The sequence below is a fragment of the Dipodomys merriami genome, unplaced genomic scaffold (genome assembly GCF_024711535.1).
Source record: "Dipodomys merriami isolate MVZ:Mamm:240054 unplaced genomic scaffold, mDipMer1.0.p SCAF_59, whole genome shotgun sequence".
Lineage (NCBI taxonomy): Eukaryota > Metazoa > Chordata > Mammalia > Rodentia > Heteromyidae > Dipodomys > Dipodomys merriami.
The window spans coordinates 3443531-3456708 of NW_027206168.1; the positions used below are offsets into that span (position 1 = coordinate 3443531).

General features: G+C 45.8%; 1 protein-coding gene across 1 annotated transcript; it reads right to left on the reverse strand.

Moving 5' to 3' along the window:
* Nucleotides 1–10407: 10407 nt before the first annotated feature.
* On the reverse strand, nt 10408–12795 carry LOC138813254 (nucleolin-like). Its single transcript, XM_070001548.1, is given in 2 exon segments — nt 10408–10704; nt 10706–12795. Coding segments are annotated over 2 exon segments (2112 nt in total). The 5' UTR covers nt 12682–12795; the 3' UTR covers nt 10408–10568.
* Nucleotides 12796–13178: the final 383 nt, after the last annotated feature.

The following is a 13178-nucleotide window of genomic DNA, read 5'->3' on the forward strand; positions in this document are numbered from 1 at the left end:
ACCACTAGAAAACCAGAACCAGAAGTGGCATTGTGGCTCAAGAGATAGAGGGCTAGCCTTGAGCTGAGGAGCTGAGCATCCAGGCAGTGTTCAAACCCTACGACCAACAAATAATAAATAAACAAACAAATAAACAATAAGGCTGTTGCCCTTGAACCACAGTGCCACTTCCAGCTTTTTTGGAGTAGTTTATTGGACATAAGAGTCTCACATAGGGCTGAGACAGTGGCTCAGTGGTAGAGTGCTTGCCTTGCATGCATGAGGCCCTGGGTTCGATTCCTCAGCACCACATACGCAGAAAAAAAAGCCAGAAGTGGTGCTATGGCTCAAGTGGTAGAGCATTAGCCTTGAGGTGAAGAGCTGAGAGACAGCGCCCAGGCTCAGAGTTCAGGCCCCACAACCGACAAAACAAAACAACAGCAAAAAAAGAGTCTCACATACCTGCCCAGGCTGGCTTCAAACCAGGATCTTCAGATCTCAGCCTCTTGAGTAGCTAGAATTGCAGGCGTGAGCCCCTGGTGCCAGGCTTCCACTTAAAACTTTTTTTTTTTTTGGTCGGTCGTGGGGCTTGAACTCTGGGCTTGGGCGCTGTTCTTGTGCTCTTCAGCTCAAGGCGAGCGCTCTACCGCTTGAGCCACACACCACTTCTGGTTTTCTAGCGGTTTATTGGAGATAAGAGTCTCACGAACTTTCCTGCCCAGGCTGGCTTTGAACCACAATGCTCAGATCTCAGCCTCCTGAGTAGCTAGGATTACAGGCGTGAGCCACCAGCGCTCGGCTCCACTTACAACTTTTTGAAGGTAAATTGGAGATAGAAGTCTCATGGACGGGGGCTGAGGAGGTGGCTCAGTGGTAGAGTGCTTGCCTTGCATGCATGAGGCCCTGGGTTCGATTCCCCAGCACCACATAAGCAAAAAGAAAAAAGCCGGAAGTGGCGCTGTGGCTCAAGTGGTAGAGTGCTAGCCTTGAGCTGAAGAGCTGAGGGACAGCGCCCAGGACCAGAGTTCAGGCCCCATGAACTGACCCAAAAAAAAAAAAAAAAAAGTCTCATGGACTTTCCTGCCTGGGCTGCTTTTGGAACCATGATCCTCAGATCTCAGCCTTCTATGTGGTTAGGATTACAGGTTTGAACCACCAGCAACTGGCTTGTTTTTTCAAGTTACACACATACACACACACACACACACACACACACACACACACACACACACTTCCCTTCCCACTCTACCTCCCAACCCTCACCCTCTTATGCACCACCCCCATATTCCCCAGAGATTGACCTCAAGGCCTTCTGCTTGCTAGGCAGGGGCTCTACCACATGAGCTACACCCCAGAGCCCAAATATTTATTTTAGTAAGACAATATGAAGTAGAGATGAATAGGAAAGGATGAAATGTTTCCTTTTTCTCTTCCCATTCAGGAAATGCAAATGAAGACTCCAACTCTGGAGTTTTTAATCACACACACTGGTAGTCCTGGGACCTAGGCATAGTCCCTGAGCTTCTTTTGCTCAAGGCTAGCGCTTTATCACTTGAACTACAGCTCCACTTCTGGTTCTTTTGGTAGTTTAGTGGAGATAAGAGTCTCAGACTTAGCTGGGTGCCGGTGGCTCACGACTGTAATCCTAGCTACTCAGGAGGCTGAGATCTGAGGATCACAGTTCAAAGCCAGCCTGGGCAGGAAAGTCTGTGAGACCCTTCTTTTTTTTTTTGTCGGTTGTGGGGCTTGAACTCTGGGCCTGGGTGCTGTCCCTCAGCTCTTCAGCTCAAGGCTAGGGCTCTACCACTTGAGCCACAGCACCACTTCCAGCTTTTTCTGCTTATGTGGTGCTGAGGAATTGAACCCAGTGCCTCATGCATGCCAGGCAAGCGCTCTACCACTGATCCACCTTCCCAGCCCCATGTGAGACTCATTTTCAGTAAACCACCAGAAAACTGGAAGTGGCATTGTGGCTCAAGTGGTAGAAAGCTAGCCTTGAGCTGAGGGACAGCGTCTAGGCCAGGGTTCAATACCCAGGACTGACCAAAAAAAAAAAAAGTCTCAGGCTTTCCTGTCCAGGCTGGCTTTAAAACCTCAGTTCTCAGACCTCAGCCTCCTGAGTAGCTAGGCTTATACAGGTGTGAGCCTCCAGCACCTGGCTACATTGAAGTTTTTACATTCATCTAATTTTTCTTCACTTGTACTATGGCCATTTTAGTCTAGAAACCAAGACCTTTTTCCTTTAAGAGGAGGGCAGAATACAATTTTCAACTAACCTCATCACTCTGTTCACTCTTTCTGTTAAATTTTTCTTTCATCTCGGATCCCTGCCTTACCTGTCCTTTCCTCAAATGGACAATCTATTCCTGGTCCACTACCACCTTTATCTCTTCTTCCTCCTCTTCTTCTTCTTCCCCTTCTCCTTCCTATCCCCCCCACTCCTCCTTTTTTGGGGGGGGGTCTGGTCGTGGGGCCTGAACTCTGGGCTTGGGTGCTGTCCCTCAGCTCTTCAGCTCAAGGTTAGCTCTCTACCTCTTGAGCCACAGCGCCACTTACGGCTTTTTTCTTTTTGCTTATGTGGTGCTGAGGAATTGAACCCAGGGCCTCAGGCATGCAAGGCAAGCGCTCTACCACTGAGCCACCTTCCCAGTCCCCCCCCCCCCCGCCCCTTCTTGCTCTGTAGCCTAGGCTGTCCTAGAACTTGAGATTCTCCTTTCTTAACCTCTAGAGTACTGGGATTACAGGTTTGTGTTATTTGTTTTGCTACACAAATACTTACAGTATGAAATGCAAAGCAAACACAAAAAACTCCTTATTCAAAAATAAAAATGCTGCGGGCACTAGCCTGTAATCCTTGCTACTCAGGAGGCTGAAATCTGAGAATCTTGACTCAAAGCCAGTCCTGTCAGAAAAATCTGTGAAACTTTTTTTCTTTTTCTTTTGCTTTTTTTTCTGGCTGGTCATGAGGCCTGATCTCTGGGCCTGGGCACTGTCCCTCAGCTCTTCAGCTTAAGGGCAAGCGCTCTACCACTTGAATCACAGAGACATTTCTGGCTTTTTCTGTGTCTGTGGTACTGAGGAACTGAACCCAGGGCTTCAAGCACTCTACCAGTAAGCCACACTCCCAGCCCTCCAATTAACCACCAAAAAGCTGGAAGTGGAGTTCTGACTCAGTGGTAGAGAGCTTACCTTGAGCACAAAAGCTCAGGGAAGCACGTAGGCCCTGAGTTCAAGCCCCAGAACTAGTGTGCACACACACACACACATATGTTCCCCTCCTCTGAGAAGTCTTAGTGGACTTTCTTATAGAATGCCTGTGTCCTCACATGCAATCTATTATGATCATTTCTTTCTTTCTTTCTTTCTTTTTTTTTTTTTTTTGAGTCCGGTCATGGGGCCTGAACTCTGGGCCTGGGCGCTGTCCCTCAGCTCTTCAGCTCAAGGTTAGCTCTCTACCTCTTGAGCCACAGCGCCACTTACGGCTTTTTTCTTTTTGCTTATGTGGTACTGAGGAATCGAACCCAGGGCCTCATGCATGCAAGGCAAGCACTCTACCACTGAGCCACCTTCCCAGCCCTCTTTTTTTTTTTTTTAACCACCTTCCAAGCCCATCATTTCTTTTCTGTGTAATTCAGTACCAAAGGACAGAAGGTCATCTTGTTTAACTGTATAAATTTGTACCTAAGGGAATACCCTCAATAACTTTTTCTTTTTTGTGATACTGGACTTGAACCTGGGCATCATGCTTACTAGGCAGGTGCTCTACCACTGAGCCATGCCTCCATCCCTTTTCTTGCATTGCTTATTAAGATTGGACTTTGCTTCCTGGATGAACCATTGTTGTGCTACCTGCTGTAGCTGGGGTAACAGGTGTATGCCACTATACCCAGCTTCCTCTGTTATGAACTCTTGGCTGCCCAGGCTGACCTGGACCTACTCTCCTCCTGATTTCAGCCTCTCATGCAGCTAGAATGACAGGTGCTGCAACCACAACAAACTATTCATTAAGGGTTCTTGAGTATATGCCCAAGCTGGCCTTGGACTTTGATCCTCTGATCTATCCCAACCAGTTAGGATTACAGGTGTGAGCCATTTATGCCCAGCTTCCTTTTTTTTTTTGTCAGTCGTCGTGGCCTTGAACTCTGGGCCTGGGTGCTGTCCCTCAGCTGAAGCTCAAGGCTAGCACTCTACCACTTGAGCCACAGTGCCACTTCTGGTTTTCTGGTGGTTTATTGGAGATAACTGACTTAAGGACTTTTCCTGCCCAGGCTGTCTTTGAACGGTGATCCTCAGATCTCAGCCTCCTGAGTAGCCACCGGCGTGAGCCACTGGCACCTGGAGATATATAGATATATAGATAGATAGATAGATAGATAGATAGATAGATAGATAGATAGATAGATAGATAGATATAGATATAGATATATTTGAGTGAATGAAATGAATGTCTGCTGTTTTATGGCTAAGAACATAAGCATTTATGAGCAGAAAGGAAGAACTTGATTAAAGGAAAGGGCTACTAATTAAAGAGGTAAAAGAACAAGAAGCCAGGTGCTGGTGGCTCACGCCTGTAATCCTAGCTATTCAGGAGGCTGAGTTCTGAGGATCATGGTTCAAAGTCAAGCTGGGCAGGAAAGTCTGTGAGACTTATCTCCAATTAACCACCAGAAGTGGAGCTGTGGCTCAAGTGGTAGAGAGCTAGCCTTGAGCTGAAGAGCTGAGGGACAGTGCCCAGGTCCAGGGTTCAAGCCCAGAGGCAGGGGGAGGAAGGGGGAAGAGAAGAGGCAGGGAGAGGGAGGGGAATAGGGGGGAGGGAGAGAGGAAGAGAGGGTACAAGAAACTGCGCTCCAGTGGCTCATGCCTGTAATCCTAGCAACTCAAGAGCCGGAGATCTGAGAATCCCAACTGGAAGCCAGCCTGAGCAGAAAAAATGGGAGAGATTTGTAATGATCTAATTACCTCTAATGAATCAGCAAAAAATCTAGAAGGTATGGTTCAAGTGGTAGAGTGCCAGTCTTGAGCCTAAAAACTAAGCAACAGTTTGAGACCCTTGTTAGATGATGGAAATCAAATCCTGTAAGTGTTGCTAAAAGGAAACTCCCATTGGGTTCAGGCAGAAGAGGAAACTGCCCCCAGCACAAGATGGAGCCATGGGGGGCAAGAGAGCTTATGGCAGGAGGAGAAAGATTATATAGGGGAGGGAAAGGGAACGTGTGTGGCCACAGTGGATTTCCGAGGTGATCTCAGAGGATGAGGAAACATGCCAGAGGTACCACCATGCCCCCAGGCATGCCAGTTGCCTAGGTTACAGGTGCTGGACAGAGACTTGCAGGGTGCACTCCTAGGGAGACAACTAATGGAGGGGGCCATTTCTCCCTGGCGGACCTAGCAAATCCTAACTACTCAAGAGGCTGAGATCTGAAGATCATGGTTCAAAACCAGCCTGAGCAAAACACTCATCTCCAATTAACTACCAAAAAGCCAGAAATGGAGCTATGGCTCAAGTGGTTGAATATTAGCCTTGAGCAAAAAAGCTGAAGGAAGCTGGGAGCCAGGGGCTCATGCCTGTGATCCTAGATACTCAGTAAGCTGAAATCTGAGGATCACAGTTCAAAGCCAGCCTGGCAGGAAAGTCTGTGAGACTCTTATCTCCAATTAGCCACCAGAAAACTGGAAGTGGTACTGTAGCTCAAGGAGTAGAGCGCTTCCCTTGAGCTGAAGAGCTAAGGGACATCGTCACCCAGACCGAGAGTTCAAGCCCCATGACCGACAAAAACAAAAAACAAACAAAAGAAAAAAAAAAAAAGCTAGGGCTGGGAAGGTGGCTCAGTGGTAGAGCGCTTGCCTTGCATGCATGAGGCCTTGGGTTCTATTCCTCAGCACCACATAAGCAGAAAAAACCGGAAATGGCGCTGTGGCTTGAGTGGGAGAGCTCTAGCCTTGAGCTGAAGAGCTGAGGGACAGCGCCCAGGCCCAGAGTTCAAGCCCCAGGATTGGCACAATCAAAACCAAAATAATGAAATAGAAACAAAAGGGAGGGGGGTTTGAAAAGAGAGACACAAATATATGAGCTTGTGTGTTTGTCTGTGTGTGTGTGTGTGTGTGTGTGTGTGTGTGTGTGTGTGTGTGTGTGTGTGTGTGTGTTGGTGGTGGTAGGGGTAGCATAGCTGGCTAATTTATCTTGAAAGTTTTCTTAAACTCCGTCCTTACAGATTTTATTTTCTTAGCTTCTTTGTCTAGGTAGGGAGAGAAGAGACTGGTTGGTAGGAGAAATTCAGGATCTTCCTCTTCCCCACATCCAACTCCTACTATCTATATTCACTTTGCTTCTAGCATCTGGGGGAAACTTTAATCCCTGAGATCCAGCAACACAATATGCTCCTCTTTTCCCTTCCCTATATTTTGTTGATTTATTTGGCTCTAAGGTGCAGACAATTGAACAACACAGTTCTTGGTTCAATGAAGAATAATCTGTTTTATTTTTTATTTTGGAAGATGATCTAAAATTGTATTTATTACTATTAGTACCGACTGAACACATTTCTCATTGTATCTCTCTTCCCCCCCACCTCAACTCCCAAGTCCTGGAGCTTGAACTCTGGACCTTGGGGCTTGAACTCAGCATGGGAACTGTCTCTGAGCTCTTTTTGCTCAAGGCTAACTAACACTCAACCCTGAGCTGGAGCGCCACTTCCGCTATTTTTTTTGTGTGTGATTAATTGGAGATAAGAGTCTCTGGGACTTTCCTGCTTGGGCTGGCTTTGAATTATGGTCCTCAGATCTCAGTTCCTGAGTAGCTAGGATTACAGGGCCATTGTATCTTTTAACCTATGAGCTTAAGATGTTACAGATGTCATTGTCATACTGCAATGCATTTATTGTGATGGAAGCATGATCTGTGAATTCGTTTATTCATATTTACCAATTGTTTTAATTTTAATTTAATTAATTTTATTTATTATGCCAATACAGGGACTTGAACTTAGGGGCCTGGAGTTCTTGCTTGGCTTTTTTCTACTCAGGGCTGGCACTCTACCACTTAAGCTATGCCTCTCCTGGCCTTTTTGCTGCTTAAGTAGAGGTAAGAGTCTTACAGGTGTTGTTGGGAAGGTGGCTCAGTGGTAGAGTGCTTACCTTGCAGGTATGAGGCCCTGGGTTCAATTCCTCAGCACCACATAAGCAGAAAAAGCCGGAAGTGGTGCTGTGGCTCAAGTGGTAGAGTGCTAGCCTTGAGCTGAAGAGCTGAGGGACAGCGCCCAGGCCCAGAGTTCAGGCCCCATGACCAACCAAAAAAAAAAAAAAAAAAAGAAAGAAAGAAAAAAAAAAGAAAAAGAAAGGAAGGAAGGAGAGAAAGAAAGAAAGAAAGAAAGAAAGAAAGAAAGAAAGAAAGAAAGAAAGAAAGAAAGGGAGAAAGAAAGAAAGAGTGAGTCACAGATTTTTCTGCCCCAACTGGCCATGAACCCTGATCTTTAGATCTCAACCTCCTGAATAGGTAGGCTAAGCCACAGGTATGAGCCACTAGCACCCAGATGGCATTGAATATTTTTGTACAAGGTCCCTTTTAGACTCCTGTGAGAGTCATTTGGACCATTTGTTAATGTCTCTCACTATATCTATGCTATGACTATGTTTATATTTATAACTATCTGCAGAAGCAGAATCGCTGAGTCAGAGGGTGTTCTTATACCGAGTTTGACTAAGTATCACCAGCTCGCTCTTTAGAATGACAGCCCCAGCCTCCATTTCCATCAGCGCACAGGAGCTGTGCCACCACTGGCTCCTTCCATTTAGCATCTAACCCCTGGCAGCCTAGAAGGAGGCTGCTCTTGGGTCCAGACTGCTTCAGCTGAGCCCCAGTTCTGCTACTTACTATCTTTGTGCTCTTTGGAAAGCCACCTAAGCTCTTTGTGCTTTATTTACCTCATTTGTAAATTGAGAAGGGAGATAATAATAGTATCTACATCTTAGGGCTTTAATGAAGGTAAATAATGCAATATTCGTGTAGTGTTTAGAAGAGATTAAATTGTCTAATCTAATTTTTCTCCTAACAGCTTTATTTTAATTTTAATTTTTTTTGAGGGGGCCAGTACTATGGCTTGAACTCAGTACCTGGACATTGTCCCTGAGATTTTTCTGCTCAAGGCTAATGTTCTACCACTTGAGCCTCTGCTCCACTTCCAGCTTTTTGGTGGTTAATTGAAGATAAGAGTTTGGGGCTGGGCATGTGGCTTAGTGGTAGAGAGCTTGCCTAGCTAGTATGCATGAAACCGTAGGTTCGATTCCTCAGTACCACATAAACAGAAAAAGTTAGAACTGGTGCTGTGGCTAGAGTGCTAGCCTTGAGCAAAAGAAGCTCAGGGACACTGCCCAGGCCCTGAGTTCAAGCCCTAGGACTAGTTTTTTTTTTTTTTTTTTTTTTTTTTTTTTTTAATTAACAGATTTTCCTGCCAGGACTGACTTTGAAACTTTGAATCAAGATCTTCAATTTCAGCCTCCTGAGTAGCGAGGATTACAAGTCTGAGCCACTGGCTTCTGGTCTCTAACAACTTTATTGAAGTATAATTAATATAAAGTAAACAGCACACTGGGATGAAGGTGTAACTCAAGAGGTAAAGTGCCGGAAGTGGCGCTGTAGCTCAAGTGGTAGAGCGCTCGCCTTGAGCTGAAGAGCTGAGGGACAGCGCCCAGGCCCAGAGTTCAAGCCCCACGACCGACAAAAAAAAAAAAAAAAAAATGCAGGTATACTGAAAGGGGCTGGGAAGTTGGCTCAGTGGTAGAGCACTTGCCTTGCATGCTCGAGGCCCTGGGTTCGATTCCTCAGCACCACATAAGAAAAAGCCGGAAGTGGCGCTGTGGCTCAAGTGGTAGAGCACTAGCCTTGAGCTGAAGAGCTGAGGGACAGCGCCCAGGCCCAGAGTTCAGGCCCCACGACCGGACCCAAAAAAAAAAAAAAAAAAAAAAAAAGAGGTAAAGTGCCAGTAGGACTGAAAAAGACCAATGCGACCTGAGTTCAGACCACATAACCAGCACAAGAATAAAAAAGAAGTAAATAAATAAATAAATGGCATATATTGCAAGTATGTAGTTTAAGATTTCACACATTATGCTACTGAAAAAAATCCTTATTATCAAGGTAATAAACATATCTATCACTCTAAAAGCCTCTTTTTTTTTTTTTTGGTCGGTTGTGGGCCTTGAACTCTGGGCCTGAGCGCTGTCCCTCAGCTCTTCAGCCCAAGCTAGCACTCTACCACTTGAGTTACAGCGCCACTTCCAGTTTTCTGGTGGTTCATTGGAGATAAGAGTTTCAGGGAGTTTTCTGCCCGGGCTGGCTTTGAACCACGATCCTCAGATCTCAGCCTCCTGAGTAGCTAGGATTACAGGTGTGAGCCACCGGTGCCCAGCTAAAAGTCTCTTCTTATCTCACAATAATTTCTCCCAGAGACCCTTCTCCCACTCCCAAAGGAAGCATTTAACTACTTTTCTGTCATTTTTAGACTAATTTACATTTCCTACATGTAAAGGGAATCAAATGTATCTTTTTCTTTTCTTTCTTTTTTTTTAGAGGGGTGGGTTGTGGGGCTTGAACTCTAGGCCTGAGCCCTGTCCCTGAGCTCTTCAGCTCAAGGCTAGCACTCTATCACTTGAGCCACAGTGCCACTTCCAGCCTTTACTGTTTATGTGGTGCTGAGGAATCAAACCCAGGGCTTCATGCATGCAAGGCAAGCACTCTACCATTGAGCCACCTTCCCAACCCCTGTACTCTTTTCATCTGGCATCTTTTACTTAACATAAATGATTTTGAGACTCGTTTTTGTGGTTATATGCAAAAACATGAAGCTAGGCATGGTGACTCTGCCTATAATCTCTGCTTTGGGAGGCTGAAATAGAAGGGTCAAGAGCTTGAGTCTAGCCTGGGCTATATAGCAAGACTACCTTAAAGAAAAGTTAATTTGGGGCTGGGAAGGTGGCTCAGTGGTAGAGTGCTTGCCTTGCATGCATGAGGCCCTGGGTTCAATTCCTCAGCACCACATAAGCAAAAAGAAAAAAGCCAGAAGTGGCGCTGTGGCTCAAGTGGTAGAGTGCTAGCCTTGAGCTGAAGAGCTGAGGGACAGTGCCCAGGCCCAGCGTTCAGGCCCCATGACCAGACCCAAAAAAAAGAAAAAAAAGTTAATTTTATTTCATTTTATTATTATTTTTTTTTCAGAGTTTAGGACTTTTAATTTGTCCTAAAGTCACTGAAGCAAAAAATCATGATAAAACATTCTTTCTTTTACAACCCCAACACAAAAAAAAACTATTTGTAGGAAAAAAATAGTTTTGTACATGGGATGAAACAATATAAATTCAAAACTTACAGATAAGGGTTAGCTCTATCACTTATCTCTTTAAAAAGTTTATATGAATATCCAGTCAAAACCAACAGGGTATCTCTCTTGAAATGTAATCTCTATGGATTCCAAGTAGACCACAGGCTGCACACTGTCTTGGAATGTCCTCAGAAGGCTCTGTCATTAAACAGGTAACAGAGTAAAAACCTCAGAGTCCTTTCTTTCAAATGGAAGAGGGAAACACAGGAACAGAAGGAACTACTCAAACTTCGTCTTCTTTCCTTGTGGTTTGAAGTCTCCACCTCCTCCTCCTCCCCTGACTCCTCAGAAGCCTCCCCGGCCTCCAAAACTGCCCCGGCCGCCCCGGCCAAATCCGCCTCGGCCTCCTCTGCCTCGCCCCAAAGCCTCCTCTGCCTCCACCTCGATCCCTGAAGCCACTTTCACCCTTGGGCTTGGCCCAGTCCAAAGTAACTTTGTTTCCATCAATTTCACAATCTTCCATGGCGTCCATGACCTCCTTGGCGGCTTCTTCACTGTAGAAGTCTACAAAACCAAACCCCTTGGAGGACCCCGTTTCCCGGTCAGTTACTATTCTTGCACGAATAGAACCCTCAAATGATTCCTTTAAGGTCTCTTCAGTGGTTTCCTCAGACAGACCTTTGACAAACAGAGTTTTGGATGCATGTCCTCTGGCATTAGGTGATACCCTGGGTCCTTGCAACTCCAGCCTGATAGCTCTGCCCTCAATTTCCCTTTTATTGCATGAGTTTAAAGCTTCTTTAGCATCTTCAAATGAAGCAAACTCTATGAATGCATACCCTTTAGGTTTGCCATTTGGGTTCTGAGCCACTTTGATAAAAGTTGCCTTCTCAAATACTTCTTGAAGAGTTTCTTCTGTTGCACTGTAGGAGAGGTTGCTTAAAACCAGAGTTTTTGATTCACCTTTGAATTCTTGCCTCTGTCCTTTTTCTCCAGTATAATGCAGGGCAATGTTTTGTCCATCGACTTCTGCCCCCTGCTTTTCTTCAAAGGCTTTCTCTGCATCAGCTTCTGTCTTAAATTCAATATAGGCAATCCCTTTACTTTTCCCATCATGGCTGACTACTCTGATTTCCATGGCATTTTCAAACACTTCTTTCAAATCATCCTGAGTAACGTTGAAGGAGAGATTTTTGGCCAAAAGTGTTCTTGCTGCACGAACTTTCTTACTGTCTCTTCCTTTGGGTTTCTCTAGTTTAATTTCATTGCCAAAGACTTTTAAGCCAGTGAGTTCCAATGCTTTTTCTAGGTCTTCAGCAGATTCAAAATCCACATAACCAAATTTCCTGTTTGTACCAGTTCTGACATCCACAACAGTGAGATCATTTTTAGCAAAAAGTTCACTGATGGCAGCTTTTAGGTCTGGAACAGATTTGTTTGGATTCAGGTTTCCAATAAACAGATTAAAAGGTGTGGTTGGTTCTGAGCCTTCCACTTTCTGTTTCTTGGCTTCAGGAACTTCCTTCTGTTTGCTCATTTCCTTCTTTCTTTTGCCAGGTGCTTCTTTAACAGGCTCTTCTTCCTCTTCTTCCTCATCCTCATCTTCCTCTTCCTCTTCATCGTCGTCTTCCTCTTCATCGTCGTCATCATCATCATCTTCATCCTCTTCTTCATCTTCCTCTTTAGCCACACTCTTGGCTTTTACAGGAGCAGCTTTTGCAGGTGCTTTCTTTCCTTTAGCTGGTACAGTATCCATAGCTTCTTCCTCAGAATCATCATCTTCCTCCTCCTCTTCATCCTCCTCCTCTTCATCCTCCTCATCCTCTGAGGCAGCAGCAGCAGCTGCTGTCTTCATCACTACGGGCTCAACTTCATCCTCTTCTTCATCATCCTCCTCTTCCTCATCACTGTCGTCCTCTTCCTCATCATCCTCCTCTTCCTCATCATCTTCCTCCTCCTCTTCACTGTCTTCCTTTTTGGCGTTTTTACCATTTTTTGCTCCCTTGGCAGGAGTGACAGCACCCTTTTTACCAGGAGTTGCTACCACTACTTTCCCTTGTGTGGCTCCCTTCTTGCCAGACACTGCAACTGCTTTCGCTGGTGTAGCGGTCTTCTTGGCTGGGGTGGCTGCCGCCTTTTTGCCTGGAGTAACAGCTACTTTCTTGGCAGGTGTGGCCACTGCAGCCTTTTTTGTTTGGGCAACAACCTTCTTTGCTGGAGGTGTAGCCTTCTTGCCTTTCTTCTGCGGAATGACAACCTCTTCTCCACTGCTTTCATCTTCTTCATCTTCTGACATTTCTTCATCTTCACTATCTTCTTCTACCTCCTTCGGGGGAGGAGCCATTTTCTTGGGGTCACCTTGATTTTTACCGGCCTTTGCAAGCTTCACCATGATGGCGGGTTACGACCGCGGAGGGTGTGGGGACGAGTAGTGCAGATGAGGCAAGAGGGATCCGAGAGACGTTGATGGCCGCCACGGATAATGGAGATGCCGGAGTGCGAACGACTGACTCCATTTTATTATTTTTATTTTTGTCTGTCATGGGGCCTGAACTCTGGGCCTGGGCGCTGTCCCTCAGCTCTTCAGCTCAAGGCTAGCACTTTACCACTTGAGCCACAGCGCCACTTTCAGCTTTTTCTGCTTATGTGGTGCTAAGGAATCAAACTCAGGGCCTCATGCCTGCAAGGCAAGCACTCTACCACTGAGCCACCTTCCCAGCCCAGAAAAGTTAATTTTAAAGCCAGGCACTGGAGGTTCACGTCTATAATCCTAGCTACTCAGAAGGCTGAGATCTGAGGATCATGGCTCAAAACCAGCCCAGGCAGGAAAGTTAGTGAGACTCTTACCTCCAATAAACCACTAGAAAACCAAATGTGGTACTGTGGCTC